This window comes from Canis lupus, chromosome 25, assembly GCF_003254725.2.
Source record: "Canis lupus dingo isolate Sandy chromosome 25, ASM325472v2, whole genome shotgun sequence".
NCBI classification, from domain to species: domain Eukaryota; kingdom Metazoa; phylum Chordata; class Mammalia; order Carnivora; family Canidae; genus Canis; species Canis lupus.
Window position 1 is genome coordinate 42,609,721 of NC_064267.1, and position 16,339 is coordinate 42,626,059.

At 38.7% G+C, this 16,339-nt stretch overlaps 1 protein-coding gene, 1 long non-coding RNA gene and 1 pseudogene across 19 annotated transcripts in view; 1 reads left to right on the forward strand and 2 right to left on the reverse strand.

The window, feature by feature from the left end:
- SP140 (SP140 nuclear body protein) overlaps positions 1–16,339 on the forward strand; it is a 68,252-nt gene that overhangs the window by 36,801 nt on the left and 15,112 nt on the right. For 15 of the 17 annotated variants that reach the window (XM_049101420.1, XM_049101424.1, XM_049101421.1 and 12 more), the window contains 3 exons: positions 1,635–1,751; positions 2,537–2,590; positions 15,089–15,154. In XM_049101420.1, coding sequence (XP_048957377.1) covers positions 1,635–1,751; positions 2,537–2,590; positions 15,089–15,154 — 237 coding nt within the window. The remainder of the gene's footprint in view (positions 1–1,634; positions 1,752–2,536; positions 2,591–15,088; positions 15,155–16,339) is intronic. The other 2 variants (XM_049101422.1, XM_049101423.1) reach the window with 1 other exon arrangement.
- The window catches only part of LOC112669866 (uncharacterized), a 50,632-nt gene that overhangs the window by 28,732 nt on the left and 5,561 nt on the right, over positions 1–16,339 (reverse strand). The window lies entirely within an intron of this gene.
- Positions 9,397–10,338, reverse strand: LOC112669865 (60S ribosomal protein L6-like; annotated as a pseudogene).

Here is a 16,339-nt window from a genome sequence, read left to right on the forward strand (position 1 = left end):
TCCATCTATATGCTTTGGATTACTTTCTTCTAACATTCAAGAAGCACAAGAAAATAAGGAGCAAACAAACACACATAAGACAAGACTTTGAAAAATGTAAGAGTAAATGAAGCAGTGGAAGAATAAAAAATACTAACAGAATATTTGCTAAATGCTGTACCTCCAAACCAAGATGTCTGACTACTTTGTATCTAATTGCATATACATCTTTTATAAATAAGATTAACTCATAAATAGGAACTCAATTATACAAGCCAGAGCTCAACTTGTTGTTGAGATGGATTAATCAGAAAGACAATCTGAATTGGGCACAAAAGGCTGTGGATTTATACCTGTTGGCCCAAGGATTCCACAGGACATTCCTAGACAAGGGTCTTTAAGATTGGGGCACTTGGGTGGCTCAGGGCATTAAGTGTCTGCCTTAGCTCAGGTCATGATGCCAGGATCCTGGGACAGAGTCCACCCAGGGCTCCCTGCTCACTGGGAAGCATGCTTCTCCCTCTTACTCTGTTTGCTGCTTCCCCTGCTTGTGATCTCTCTCTGTCAATAAATAAAATCTTAAAAAAAAAAAGAATCTTCAAGATGGCTTGGTGGGACCTCCATTTTTGGAGGGATAGACCATCATGCCATTTCTGAAGCTAAAAGAGGGATTTATTGCTTGCTAAGCTAAGTGCATGGTGGGAGGAGGTACAGTACTTATAGGACATAGTTTCTTTTAAAAAGGAAATTGTTTTTACGTAGAGTTTTAGAAAGCCTGTAGTTCAGGAACTGTACACTTTCAGAACCTGGGAGTGTCTATAACTAGGTTATCATTTAATCAGAGACACAGGCTTTCTGGAGTGTGGCTGTTGCTCATTGGCTGATTTTCAGAAGCGTAACTCTGTCTTTGATTGGCTGGCTTTAGATGTGGTTAGTGATGTAAGTAGTGATGGCCTAATTGGGATGACTTTAAAACCCGTTCTGGTAATTGTTTTTTATAATTTTCAAAGAACAGTTGGGTTTCCTAGAAGGATAAGATCTTTTTATTTTATTCTTAGGGTTACAGGTAGAAAAGTAGGTGTAGAAAAAGCAAGATGAGGTACAAAAGAGCAAAAGCATGGCTTTGTCAGATCTCGGTTGTGATTATTGGAGCAGGTGTAGTCTTCTCTCAAAAGGCAGTTCAGTTTTGCTCAGAATATTACTTCCAGCCTGCTACCCTATGAGGGACAGATGATTATGACTTAAAGAATAATAAAAACAGAAACAGAGGCTGGGGGCTCCTAGGTGGCTCGGTCAGTTAAGCATCTGCCTTAAGCTCAGGTCATAATCCTGGAGTCCTGGGATGGAGCCCACCTGGGGCTCCCTGCTCAGCAGGGAGTCTACTTTTCCTACTGTCCCTCCCCACTGCCTGTGCTCTCTCTCATTCTATCTCTCTCTCAAATAAAATCTGAAAGAAAGAAAGAAAGAAAGAAAGAAAGAAAGAAAGAAAGAAAGAAAGACTGATAAAGAGAAAAAGACTTAAAGGAGGGGCCAGAGATAAGGAGGGTCAATGGAAGATTTCAGAGGAGGAAGCAGAGAAAAGGAGATCAAGAAAGGCACAGAAAAGGGGATCCCTAGCTAAATGAAAGTCTTCATACTTTACATTTTTGGCCCAGAAGCTGAGCTACCAGCATATGGAAATGAGAAGTGTTCCTGTGTTATGTGCTCCTCAAAGTATGTGCCAGAAGGTCCAGAAGCAAGTACTGCAAGTAGCCAAGCATGTGACACGATGGGTGAGGCTACCGGAGGGAAATGGGATGAGGGTGACTCTATGAGCAGGGTGATGGCAGGTGGTCTGGTCCATTCCAGTATCTGCTCTCTACTTTGCTTGACCTGACCCATTTGGGAAAAGTAGAGAGCCAAGAGACCATCTTAAAGTCATGTTTAACAGGATGGGCCCTGCTGATTACACATGAGTGATGTAGTAGAAACATGCTTTTAAAGATGGCAGTATCTTGTTTACTACATTAGTCTACTAATAACAAAGACTTGTATTTACCCAGTGATTTCTATCTCTCTCACACCCAATCTTCTGTGGAGCCCAAGAAAGCCAAGCTTACTTCTGCTAGATAACAGTGTCATTTTGTCACAACCTTTGAAAAATCTCAAAAGACAGCTAGTCATGCCACTTGCTTGTCAGGAAGAAAGCACATGTTTTTGATGGATGCCCTCTAGCATGTCACTGGCTTATCTAGTGATTTCCTATAAATGTTTGCATGTAAGATTTTATTTAATCCTCACAAAAATCTTAAGACCTAAACAAATATCCCTGAGTAAACTGAGTACATGGGCATTTCAGAGTGTTTTTCCAAGCACCGTTGAGAAACAAAGGAAGACCCAGGGTCCTTTCTGGACTCCTACTTCTCAATTCAGTACGTTTTTAGTCCTTTCAGAAAGAAGAGAAGAAAAACAATGACCCAAACGTCTTTATAAATCCAAGTCTTCTGCAGTATGAATAATCCTAAAATGTCTTAACTTTTATTTATTGATTTCCTCACCCTCACCTGTTATTCTCCAGATACTGCAGATCTTGGAAACAACTCTTCTTCGGGAAAACTCAAGAGGAAGAGAAGTAAGAGTGCATAAGATTTTACTTGCTTTTGATACTAAATAGGAATTTTTAATGCTAGCATTACATTGTTACTATTTACAATAATAAGTGATAATAATATGATGTCTGCCCAAAGATGTCTATATCTTAATCTCTGGAATTTGTATTCTCTATTATCTTAACATGGCAAAAGAGATTTTACAGAAATAATTAAGTAGGGATGTTGGAAGGGAAGATTATTCTGGATTAGCTGGGTACACCCAATATAATGGAGCAGGCTTGGAAATGTGGAGAGCTGCTCCCGGCTGTGGGAAGAGTGGGAGTGGCTGTGGAAGGTAGTCACAGAGAGATGCCGTATTATTGGCTGGAGGAGGAGGAACATGGAGAAAAGGAACCAGGAATATGATGACCTCTGGGAGCTGGGAAAGTCAGGGAACTGTATTCTACTCCACAGCCTCCAGAAAAGGATGAAGGCCTACTAGAACCTTGATTCTAGCTCAGAGAGACCCTTGTCAGACTTCTACCCAACATAACTGTGAGATAGTTAATTTATGTTGCTTTAAGCCACGAAATTTCTAGTCATTTGTTATGGCAGCAATAGAAGAGGAATGCAGACTTTGAAGGTGGAGTGCAGCTGTAATGCATTCCTAAAATGTGGAAATAGTTTTGGAATTGGGTAATGGGCAGAGGGAAGAATTTTAAGTGGAATAATAGAAAATGTCTAGATTGACTTGAGCAATTTGTTAGAAATATGGGGCCAAAGACTCTACTAGAGAAGGCTTAGAAGTGCAGAATATGGTAGAGAAAAAAAAAGAACATGGTAGAGAAAACCTATTTGTCTTAGAGCATATGCAAATCATGATGAAGACTTAGTAGAAATATGGAAGTTCAAGGTGTCACTGGTAAGGGCTCTGAAGGAAATAAGGAACGTGTTTTTGAAAACTAGAGAGAAGGGAATCCTTAGTATATAGTGGCAGAAAGCTTAGCAAAATTCTGTCCTGCCAATAATGCGGAAAGCTGAACTTTCTGGATATATAGCTAAGGAGGTTTCTAGGGAAAGTGATAAAGGTGCAACTGGATTCATTTTGTTGCTCATAGTAAAATGTAAGGGGAAAGAGGTAAATCAAAGGAAGAACTGCTTTGCAAAAGGAATCAGGACTTGATGATGTGAGAAATTCTCAGCCTTTCCAAGCTGTAAAAGATGCTAATATTAGAAGCTTCACTGCCGGGAAAGTGTGGCCTGTAGTGACAACCAAGAGTATGGCCGTACAACTTTCTGCTAATGCACCAGAAGTAGTGAATGCTCAGAGTATTTAGTCATAAGGAAAAGGTTCTTTGAAGGGATTACGTTTGTGACACACAGATTAGCTTGGCCATGTCAGCAGAAAAAAACAAAAAACAAAAAACAAAAAACAAGAACATCCATGATTGTATAGGAAAGATCCACGGAAGAGTCTCTCTAACGGAGGAGATCCTCATGACATACACAAGAGTGCTATGATCCCTAAGAATCTTCTATCAACAGAAACAAGGACATCCATGTCCCAATCTCTGGAACCTGTAACCAATTTACTTCACATGGCAAGAGACTTTGAGGGTGTAATTAAGCTAAGGGTCTTGAAATGGGGGGATTGTCCTGGATTATGTGGATGGCCCCAATCAAGTCATATGGGTCTTTAAAATCAGAAACTCTCTCCTCCTGTGGAGAAAGGGATATGTGATGGTTAATGATCAGAGCATTGCAGTGTGACTGGTTTGAAGATGAAGGCAGGGGGCCATGATCCAAGAAATGGGGGCAGGCTTCAGAGGTTGAAAAACGTAAAGAAATGGGTTATCCCCTGTCGCCTCCAGTAAGGAACAAAGCCCTGTAGACACCTTGATTTTAGCCCCATGAGACTTGTGTCAGATTTCAGACCTTCAAACTGTAAGATAATAACTTTGTGTTGTTTTAAGCCATGAAGTTTAGGGCAATTTATTACAGCAGCAATAGAGAACTAATACTTTTCATTAGACCAAAAAATTAAAAAAGGAATATTTCACCTTTATATGGTTATATTACATCCTTTAAATAGTAATTTATATTTTTTCAAAATGCTCTTATCTTTATGGTTTTTTTTAATATATGGTATTTGTTGGGGGGCCTGGGTGGTGTAGTTCTTGAGTGTGTGACTCTTGGTTTCAACTTGGGCAGTGATCTGAGGGTTGTGGGACTGAGCCTCGGGTTGGGCTGCTCGCTTAGCTTGAAGTCGGCTTGGGTTTCTCCCTCCCTCTCCCTCTGCCCCTCCCTCCATGCGCATGTGCACGTGTGCTCATGTGTGCTCTCTCTCTTTCTAATAGTAAATTAATTAATCTTAAAAAAAGAAAATATATGATCTTTGTAAGCTTTCATATGTATCCTCCCAAATTTTTTCTATGCATGAATTAACACACTTAGAATTTTATCATAAATCTAAACAAATCTATTCATATTATTACATTTTCTTTAAATCAATATATCATGCACAAGACATTACAAACATTCAACATTTTGCCTGTAAAAAAATTTATTTCATTCCTGTTTTAATTTGCATTGCTTGCATTTTTGTTGTGGTTGAGAATTTCTAAGTTATTGGTTGTTTGTTTTTTCTCCTAAAAATTCCTGGTACATGTGCCTTGCCAGTGATACAGTCTTGCCATCCTTTTTTTTTTTAAACCCTGCTTAACAAGCATAGGACTATTGATATAAATATTAAATTTTGCCAATCTATGTTATTATTTTGTTTCATTTGATGCTATTCTTTTTGGTTTGTAGTATCTTTTGTCCCAAGGAAGTTGGAAAATTTTAAGTAGTAAAATCCATCAGGCTTTTCCTTTATGGTTTCTAGGTTATATTAAAAATTTACAAGGATATTTCCCACCTCAAAATATTAAAAATATTTTATTTGCTTCCAGAATATTTGAAGTACTTAATACTTTTTAGTGTTTAAATCAATCTATAATTCAGCTTTTTGTGTATGATGTGAGACAGGAATTTCAGGAAATAACCCCAATGTTCTTTTCTTCATCATTTGAAATGCCCTTTTTATGTGCTTTTCCCTGTATTCGTGGATCTGTGCCTGTACTCTACTCTGTAACACTGGTCTGTTTATTTCTAATGCAGTAGCAAATTGGTTTAATACAAAGCTCTCAAGTATATTTTGCTATTTGTACTCATTATATTTTCTTTTGCAAGGAAAAGAGTAAAAATTACAGGAAGGAGCCTCAGAAAAGAAAGAGATTTCCAAGGTTCAATAATCCTGGCTCACTCATTGTGGATGAGTTTTAGAAGCAGTCAAGATTTCCCCCCAATACCTCCCCAATTCTATTGAGACTCGGATTGAAAATATATTGAACTTGCTGATTGATTTGGGTAGAATTGAAGGAGAATGAACCACACATTTATTCAGATCACCTTTTATGTTCTTTAACGTTTTAGTTTTCTTTCTGTAGATCTTGCACATTTTTACTTTTCTTCTCAGCTTTATTGAGATATAATTCTAGGCAATAGCCTATTAAGGGATGACTGGATGAGTTTTAACAAATGTGATCTGTCATGTAATGCCATCACGATCATCACATTTAACATTTCCATCATCCAGTGGACATGTGTTCCTTTTCCCATCTGGCTCTTGAAAACTGCTGATCTGTTTTTATCACTAGAGTTGTATCCTCTCTGGAATTTTGTGTAAATGAATTCATACAGTATTTATTTTTCCTTCTTATTTTTCCTGTAGCCCTTTCATTTAGCATAAAGCTTCTGAGACACATCCATGCTGGTATGTGTCTCATTCCATATTTACCACCAAGAAGTATTCCATTATATGGATATTCCATAGATTGTTTATCTACTTGCCTGTTGATAGATGTTGAATTGTTTCTAGGTTTTGACTATTACAAATAAAGCTTCTAGGAACATATGCATACAAATCTTTGGGTGGATAGATGACTTAATTTTTCTTAGGTAAATACCTAGGAGGGATACTACTGGGCCATATGAACATAAGTACATTTGACATTTTAAGGATCTGCCAAAGTATCTTTTATGTTGTACACTTTTATACTCCCACCAGCGATTTATGAAAATTCTCATTACTTCACATATTCACCAACACTCGGTATTGGTAATCTTGATTTTAGCCATCCTCATAGGTGCATAATGGTAATTCGTAGTTTTAATTTGCATTTTCTTAATGAGTAATGGTGCTGAGCATCTTTTTATGTATTTATTTGCCACCCGTATATCTTATTTGGTTAAGTGTCTATTCAAATCTTTTACCCATATTTAATTGGGTTGTCTATTTTTTAGTTGTAAAGTTATTAATATATTCTGGATACAAGTCCTTTGCTGATTATATACCATACAGTGTATAGCTCCTTTGTTCATTTGCTTAGCAGTGTCAAAGAGCAAAATGTATTTTGAAGTCTAACAGTATTTTTTTTATAATCTATGACTTTTCAGTTCTTTTTAAGAAATCTTTGCTCAAGATACTATATTTTCTTTAAGAACTTTTATGGTTTTAGCTCTTACATTTAGATCCATGATCCAGTTTAAGTTAATTTTTGCATATGGTGTGAGGTAAGGATTGATTCTTTCATTCTTTCTTTCTCTCTCTCATTTTCTTTCTCTCTCTCTCTCTCTTTCTTTCTTTCACTTTCAGATATCTAGATGTCCTAGACCATTTGTGTATTGAATTATTGTGTTAATTACCTCAACATCTTTGTTTTAAGTCAGTTGCCCTATGTGTTTGGTGTATTCTGGACTTTCTTTTCTACTTACCTATATGTCTAACTACATGCCAATACTACACCATTTTGACTACTGTAGCTTTATAATAAGAGCTGAAATCTGGTAGTATAAGACTTCCCATTTTGTTTTTCTTTTTCAAATTTGTTTTTGGCTGCTTGAGGCTCTTCACTTTGAAGCTTCTTCTATCTTTCAGTTCAGCCACTCTCAAGATCAAGTCATTGTCCAAAGTGCCTATGGAGCTTCAGCCATGTGTCTATGTGTTAGGCCAACAGAGGGAAAAAGGTGAAGAGCAAAAAACATCTTCCCTAAAGGCCTATCTCTTTCATGAGAAGCTTTCTTAGAGTTCCCCTCCTCCCACAATATTCTGCTCTTACCTTATTGATTAGATCTTAAAACTTGGCCATGAAAACTTGTAAGAGAAGTTATAAACTAGGGTACTTTCTATAGACACATTGACATCTCTAATAATATATGTATTCTCTGAGTTAAATAGAAATGGAATATGCATATCTGGAACACAGTCTGAACAACGGACCTCATTAGTTCTTCAAAATTTGTTGAAAGTTCCTTTGTACCCTAATGTATGGTATTTGTAAATGTTCTTTTTTTAAAAGAATTTTTAAAAAATATCTTATTTATTTATTCATGAAAGACACAGAGAGTGAGGTAGAGACACAGGCAGAGGGAGAAGCAGGCTCCTTGCAGGGACCCTGATGTGGGACTCAAACCCCAGACCCCGGAATTATGACCTGAGCCAAAGGGAGACGCCCAACCACTAAGCCACCCAGGTGCCCCAATATTTGTAAATGTTCTATTCCAGTTTAAAATAGTGTACATTAAAAAAATAATAATAAAATAAAATAAAATAATATAAAATAAAATAAAATAGTGTACATTGGGATCTAGCTTCTCTCCATACACATCTTCTTTATCAAGTACAACTTTGTTGTCTAAATCTTCTAAAGTAGGCTGTACTGGTATTGCATAAAGATGTGTTCAGTTTTCCCACATGATTGTGTATTTGCCAATTCTTCCTTATTCTTTTGTTTTACTTTAAACACTTTGAAGCTATTCATGATTCTTATGACTTAGTGGATTTTTTAAATCATACACTGTTATTCTTATCCTTAATAATACTTTTTACCTTAAAATCTCTTTCTTGGGAAGCTAATATTGTTACTTGAACTTATACTTATTTTTTTAAGATTTTATTTATTTATTCATGAGAGACACAGAGAGAGAGAGGCAGAGACGTAGGCAGAGGGAGAAGCAGGCTCCATGCAGGAGCCTGATATGGAACTTGATCCTGGGACTCCGGGATCACACCCCAGGCCAAAGGCAGACACTAAACTGCTGAGCCACCTGAGCAACCCATTACTTGAACTTTTAATGTTTTTTTTTAATGTTTATTATTCCTTTTTTATTAAACCCTTTTCTTGTACAGCTGTATTTTATGCCTCTTATAACAACACTTAGTTTTTTATAATCTTCTCTGAAAATCCTAATCTTTTAATAGTTTAGTTTATTTGCATTTATTGTGAATTCCTGATATATGTGGATTTATATCTTCTATATTATTGTTTATCATTCTTTTTCTGTGTTTTTATGTTCACTTCCTGCTTTCTGATGAATTGAGATTGAATCCTATATTCTGCCCCATTTCCTCTGCTGTTTTGGAAATTTGAGATGAAATTTCTGTCATCTTTTAACCATGACTCAATTGCAAATGATATCGAGGGTCTGAGCATGTGGATTCAATACATATTTGGTATTCCATCATCACATAACTACTGTTATGTAACATTTTATTTTTAATATTCTCTCATCATGAATGTTGAAACTATTACCATTTTTGCAGTTGATGTTTACTTAAATTAAAAATATCTTTTGGGACACCTGAGTGGCTCAGTCAGTTAAGTGTGTGCTTTGGGCTCAGGTCATGATCCCAGGGTCTTGGGTTTGAGCCCCCCAACTGGCTCCCCGCTCAGTGTGGAGCCTGCTGCTCCCTCTCCCTCTGCCATTCCCCCCATTTGTGCTCCTCACACACTCTCTCTCTGTCAAATAAATAAATAAAATCTTTTTAAAAATGTGTTATTATTTTATGTGCTCACTCTTCTTTCTTTTTTTTGTGGATCAATCATTTAATTAGGTTCTTTGTAAGAAATTTGGTAACACTAATTTATGAGAATAAACTCCATTTGTGAAAGAAAACCCAGAGTGGGGGTAGCCCTGAGGCTGAGGAACAGTTTTGATTTTTCCCAGAATTTGTGAGTCCACAGTTTTCTGATCAATGTTGTGCTATTCTCTAATCTCATATTTCTCCTTCTCTGTGTCAAAGATCTCACCTCCCTGGTGTCTGGGTTTACACAGCTTCTTTTTGAAGTGAGCTTCACTGACATGTTTTGGGAATTTCACACTGCTGATATCAATTTTAGTGGAGGTGGCAATGACAAATTTCTGGTATGTTCAATGCAGAAAAGTTTGATTATGGGTCAGAGGTCTGGTCACAAGTAACAAGCCACTGCCAAATTCCTTCAGGAAAACCACCCCCTTGCCTCTGTGGTGCCCAGAGAGAATGATCAAAATGGTCCCAGGAGTGATGCTAGCTTGCAGTTTTCTCACATGCTGACTGAAAGGTTTTCTGCTGTTGCTCAACAGCTTTCAAGGCACATCTTTGGTAGGGTAATACCTAGGCATTTTGTGAAATTTAACCACTGGGGTACTATCATTCTGGTTTTGTGGCAGTATCAAGAAACTTCTCTTTCTTTTCAACCCTGGATTTAGTTGCTGAATACCTCCTCTTGTACATGGCCTTTCTGGAATACATAGCACATCAGGAATATCTGTCATTTCCTCTGATGAGGATGGGGTTTTGGCTACAGTGGGGCTTCCCTTCTGGTGCTTTAGCCTTGAAGCTCCCCTTTTTAACCTTGCCACCAGCATCAGCCTTCTTGACTTCAGGTTTCTTCTTCGTTTCTGCCATCTCAGATTTGTCACCTGCCATCTTGCAAGATGAGAAAGAGCTTTCTTCCTCCTCCTCCGTCTCCTCCTTCCCCACAGCCCCCTCCTCCTAGTTCTTCTTTTTGGCTTCACTTTTGTTTAGCTGACTTAATTCTTTTGGTTCGCCTAGTGAGTGGTCTCTAATTGGCAGACTCTCCCAGTGTTATATTTGCAAATTTACCTTGATAGAATTTTTTTAGCAAGATTAAAAATTCTGGGTTGATACTTATTTCTCCTCAGTACAGTAACACGATTACTGCAGTGCCTTCTCAAATCATTATGTCATGGTGGGTGAAAATTCTTCTTTTATTGTGTCATTTCTTGGAAAATAATCTTTCCTTTCTTTCCAAAGCTCTTTTCACCAGGATCGAATCATAGAAAGTTGGGTACAGAAAACATGGGAGAATTTTATGTAAACACCAATATACCTTCACATAGATTCAAAATTAGCATTATACTGTTCTTACTTTATTTATAGATGGTTCCCAACCATCTATCCATGTGTTTGTTCATACACTCCACTAACCCACTTTCAAGTTTGAAACATCTCAAGGTTGCAGACATCAGTTCACTTCCCTCCAATACTTCAACCAACATATCATTAATTAGATTCATTATTTGTTTTCAGCCTTTTTTCTCTTGAGATAACCTTTATAGTGAAATGCACAAATACTAAGTGTATCATCTGATGAGTTCTGATAAATGCATTCCCCCTGGTTAATCCAAATCCTTACCAAGATACGGAACATGACCATCCCCCTGCAAAGAGCCTTTATGACCTTTGGTATATCCTTATCCCTCACTCATGAGAGGGAACCACTTTTCATACGTTTTCTTGGCAAGTTAATTTGGCTTGTTTTAAAACTTTAAATAAGTGAGGTTTTGGAGCATGTTCTCATTTGGTGTAAGGTTTCTTTTACTCAGCATAACATTTTTCAGGTTTATCCGCATTGTTGAATATATATCAGCATTTTGTTCCTTTTTATTGCAAAGTATCACACATTATATGAATATACCAAGGTTTGCATATGTGTATATATATATATATATATATATATATATATATTCTCCTATTGGCACACATCGTAAGTGTTTCCTATTTTTTTGCTAATGTGGATAAGTTGCAGTGAACATTCTAGTAGAAGTCCTTCTGTGGCTTTCGTTTTTTTTTTATTTTTTAGATATTATTTATTTATTCATGAGAGACCCACAGAGTGAGGCAAAGACATAGACAGAGGGAGAAGGAAGCTCCTCATGGGGAGTCTGATGTGGGACTCGATCCCTGGACCCAGGATCATGCCCTGAGCCAAAGGCAGACACTCAACCACTGAGCCACCCGAGTGTCCCGGCCTCACGCCTTCAGATCCCTTACATAAATACCTAGGAATGAAATGTCTGGGATATGGGGTAGGTGCATCAGTTCTTTTCCCTGCAAACCCATGCCACCTCACCCCCCATGGTCGGGGGTGAGGTGGCACACACAGGCTGTGCTCAAGCTGAGGAATACCACACTTCAGAAACCTTGGTGGTAGAAGGGAGCTGTTAGCAAACCTGCTCAAACCTTACCCCTGAGGGAGACATTATCTTATTAGCTGGAACTTAAGCAGATCTCCTCTGGAGAGAGGAGGGAGACGTTTTCTATTTTATACAGGTCAGTAAACAAATCTGCTCTCTGACCTAGAGGGTTACATTATCTCTGGCTTCCAAGGCTGTTTGTTATTCAAACATCCTTGCAAAGATAGTTTGAGGCATGTGGAAATGCTAAGGAAAATTGCCTCACAACAAATTCACCTCACATAGCAAATTTTGGCAACTTACCCCATGAAGATACCACTCCATCAACCATTTTGATTGATTTGACCAGTGTGGGCTAGGACCAAATCCATTCAATTTGTTTCCTGCAGTATTTAATTCATTTCATAAAGCATAAATGATGCAAGTCTCTAGTGACTACCGTAACCTATAATTTACCATGTTTGCATAAGGAGGCAAGTGAATGCCTGGCTTTCACACAAGAAGTGCAATTCCAAGGGCATACATGGTGGCCCAGAAAGGGAAGCATTTACAGTTGCCGAGGTCCCCTAATGGAACATACATCAACAAGGGGAAGATGGACAGTGCCTCCAACATGGGCCCCTGGTTGAGTATAAACGTTAGAGCTCCCAGTTTCATTCATTGCATTTAGTCCTTGATTTGGGGGTGGGGTTCAGTTGAGGAGGCACTTCCGGAGGACATTCCATCCCAATCTGTCCTCTTTGTCCATGACACCAACCAAATGGTATCTGCCTTCGCCCCTCTCCAAAAGACTGAGAGTGGGCATGAGAATGATGTCCAGAGGAATTTTACATGGGATATGCAGATGCTGGGGCCCATCCCAGTTTTCTCATGTCTGATCCAGAATGGCAGACATCATCATTGTCATCTCTGTGGTAAGACATATGGACTGGGATGGTTTTTCTCTGGAAGTGGAATTCGAGGCAGTTCTGCAAGGCAGATATCATTAATGCTTCCCCTTTACCCCATACCTGCTAGGCTTTATGGGGTTTCCTCCTCAGATGTCTGGATTTTTGCTTTTCCTTTACTGCCACAAAATTTGTGTATACCATTCTGGTGGCTGTAACTTCATCTCCTTTCCAAATTATCTCCTATTCCCTTTATCCAAAGGGTCAGATACAAGTGGTGCAAAGGCATCTACATAAAATGTAATCAGAATAAAATCTGAATCCTGTAGGCTCTCTGAAGGCCCTCCAGGCTAGTAGGGGAAAGAACGAGGCATCATCTCTAAGAACAAGGAAAACAGAATGCTGAATTTTTAGAACTGGTCTAATACCATTAATCCCCCACCACTTTTATCTTGATAATGATGCAGGAAGGAGCTGACCCCTTTCTGGGGACAGCTGCCTTCACTGACCAAAGAGCCTTCCAGAGGTGCGTAGACAGGAAAAGATGAGGGACATAGAGTCAATCAATGCATTTGAAGTAGCTTTTTGGAGGGACACTTAGGTGGCTCAGTGGTTGAATGTCTGCCTTTGGCTCAGGTCATGATCCCAGGATCCTGGGATTGAGTCCTGCATTAGGCTCCTCGCAGGAAACCTGCTTATGTCTCTGCTTCTCTCTGTGTTTCTTATGAACAAATAAATAAAATATTTAAAAAGGAAGTAGCTTTTTTTGATAAAAGGCACACCATTGTCAGACTACTAATGGTTCAACCATGCTCCTGAGTTTCTAGGGCCACAGTGATGTGGCCAGAGTCAGCTGGTTTATAAGCTGAAGTGTGGGTGGTGTTGAGGCACCACTCATAGCTCTCAGAGGGGCTCAAGGCCTGATCAGTGTCCTGGGAGCAGTCATGGACAAAGCCCCTTGTGTCTCCCCACTGAGAGACAAACAAGTCCATTTTGGGAGGAGTCACAAGCCTGGCACACAGCCATAGCCCCTACATAGGGCTGGGAAGGTCATGGAAAGCCGAGGGGACAATGGGGAAAATCCCAGAATTCTGTTTTTTTTAAGATTTTATTTATTTATTCATGACACACACACACACACAGAGAGAGAGAGAGAGAGAGAGAGAGAGGAAGAGACACAGGCAGAGGGAGAAGCAAGCTCCATGCAGGGAGCCTGATGCGGAACTTGATGCCGGGTCTCCAGGATCAGGTCCTGGGCTGAAGGCAACGGTAAACCATTTAGCCACCCGGGCTGCCCAAATCCCAGAATTCTTGAACATACCATTTCAGTTGGATGAACAAGGCTTTTTATTTGTAGGCCCTTCCTGCCTTGTAAGTCCTGGAGTCTGAGTTGACCCACCTCCGAGTGGAATGGGAATCCAAGTGGGAGTTGTAAGGCCTCCCTCCATGGTCTTCACTCTTAGAAGTAAAAATCTAGTAGCTGGCTATTTTTATTTCACAACAGTGATAAGATACGATCTCTACTTAACCCAGTGCCAATGGTCTTCTCACACTCTTATATGTTCATATCATTCACAAGAAAGCAAAGTAGAACACATAACCTGCTGTAGTTCCTTTAAGCCCTCCAGGAACTCCAGGCACTACATGGCACAGAAGTGGGAGGATTTGTGACACAAGTGCAAGTACAGAGATTGTTTTAAGTCTCCACATCAAAGCTGAGCGGGCCTCCCAACCTCCAGCATGGCATATTATCCATGACACTATCCAGCTCTGAGGAGTGTGTCTCCTCATGGCATATTTGAACTGGAAGACACCTGAAGAGGAAATGTATTGACATGTACCCACAACAATTATCATTCAGGCTAAGGCACCAGCAGGAATTTATTTTTGTGTATGTGTGTCATGGTTTTTTTGTTTTGTTTTGTTTTTTATTTTATTTTTTAAAAATATTTTATTAATTAATTTATTTGAGAGAGAGCAAGTGAGTGAGAGAGAGAGAGAGAGAGAGCACAAGCAGAGGGAGGGGCAGAGAGAGAAGCAGATTCCCTGATGAGCAGGGAACCTGACGTAGGCTCCGATCCCAGGACCAACCTGAGCCCAAAGCAGACGCCTAACTGACCGAGCCACCCAGGCACCCCTGTTTTTTACTTTTCAAAGGAAGGTCATCTTCTGTAATCTCCCAGGTCTGTGTGGAGTAAAGCAGAACTCTGCAATCAGCGTCACACTGCTGCACTGGTAAAGAATTTTGTCCTGTTCTCCTAGTCTAAGAAAGTATTTGAAAACTAGCATATATGGCTTTAAAAATTATATTTATAGCTCTGAATAATTAACTTTATTCTCTTTTGCTTGAAGGAAGAAAGAAAGGCCATGCCTGGACAAGAATTAAAAGGAAATATCAGAGAAAGTTACATCAAAAAGGTAAGCGCTTGAGTGTAAGGCCCTGCTTACTGTCCCCCTGCAGGCCTGAGGGCTCCCAAGGGCTCTGACCGTTTCCTAGTGGCTGTTCCACAAGGACATAAGCTAAGATGCTGTAACAAAGAGGCCTGAAAAAGCGGTGGCTTCCCAAAATGGCTTAGTTCTCAACACAGAATGACCCAGAGCTAAATGATTTGGGGAGACACTGCCGTCCTCAATATGTGGCTTCTCTGCTGGGTCAAGAAATGTGTATTAATTGGGTAAGATGTTCCAAAGAAAGCCAAATGCAAAAAGCGGATTGCATGTGCAGGGGGTCATGCATGTATGCACATGGCAAATAACCAAAAACATATTTGTACAAATGTGTTTTTAGGTATCTATAAATTCTTATCTGTACATACTTATAGAGAAAGACACAGGTAAATGGAAAAATCAATAGATATTCATCAATAAACATATAGGTCATTGGAATGTAGGTGATATTTATATTTTTATTTGTGTTTTTTAAGTGTATGTGTGTACACTGAAAAATATTAAACACGTTCAAATTTTGCAATGAAAAGGTATTGTTTAAATAGTAAAATATACAGAGACAAAAGCCTATGAGAATATTTTTGAACAATGATAGCTCTCTCTAGAATATTGCTGTTTCATATAATTTTTATTTTCTAAATTTCCAGTAGTACATACACGTATTACTTCTAGTCGGACCCTTGAAACCATGTTTATTTCAGGAGTGGTTTAAAGAGTTCATTCCTTCTAGACAATGAAAGCTAGACCTCATTTTCCACATGATTATCAATTTTGCAACAGATCCATATAATGAGGTTTAGAGTCCAATTAAAATGATTAATTTTCACCAACCTATATATATTATGTTCTTGTCAATTTACATGGCTACCCTGTTGGGTACAATTGTGTACAATTTTGCTTGGAAAGAAAAAAGTGGTAGCATCTATTTTAAGAATACTTATTTTCAAAATACCAAATTTTTGGATTTAATCATGATATCATTTTCATTTAGGTCTCCATGTACATAGATAAATTCTAAACCACTTCTTTCCAAAGTACAATGAAATCTTATATGTAATTTAAAAGTCTTCCCTCCTAAAAGTGGAGCATGTTCTGGACACCTGCTTGAGATCCCTTGCCATTAATGTGCTTTCTTGTCTGAGTGAATAGTGAAAG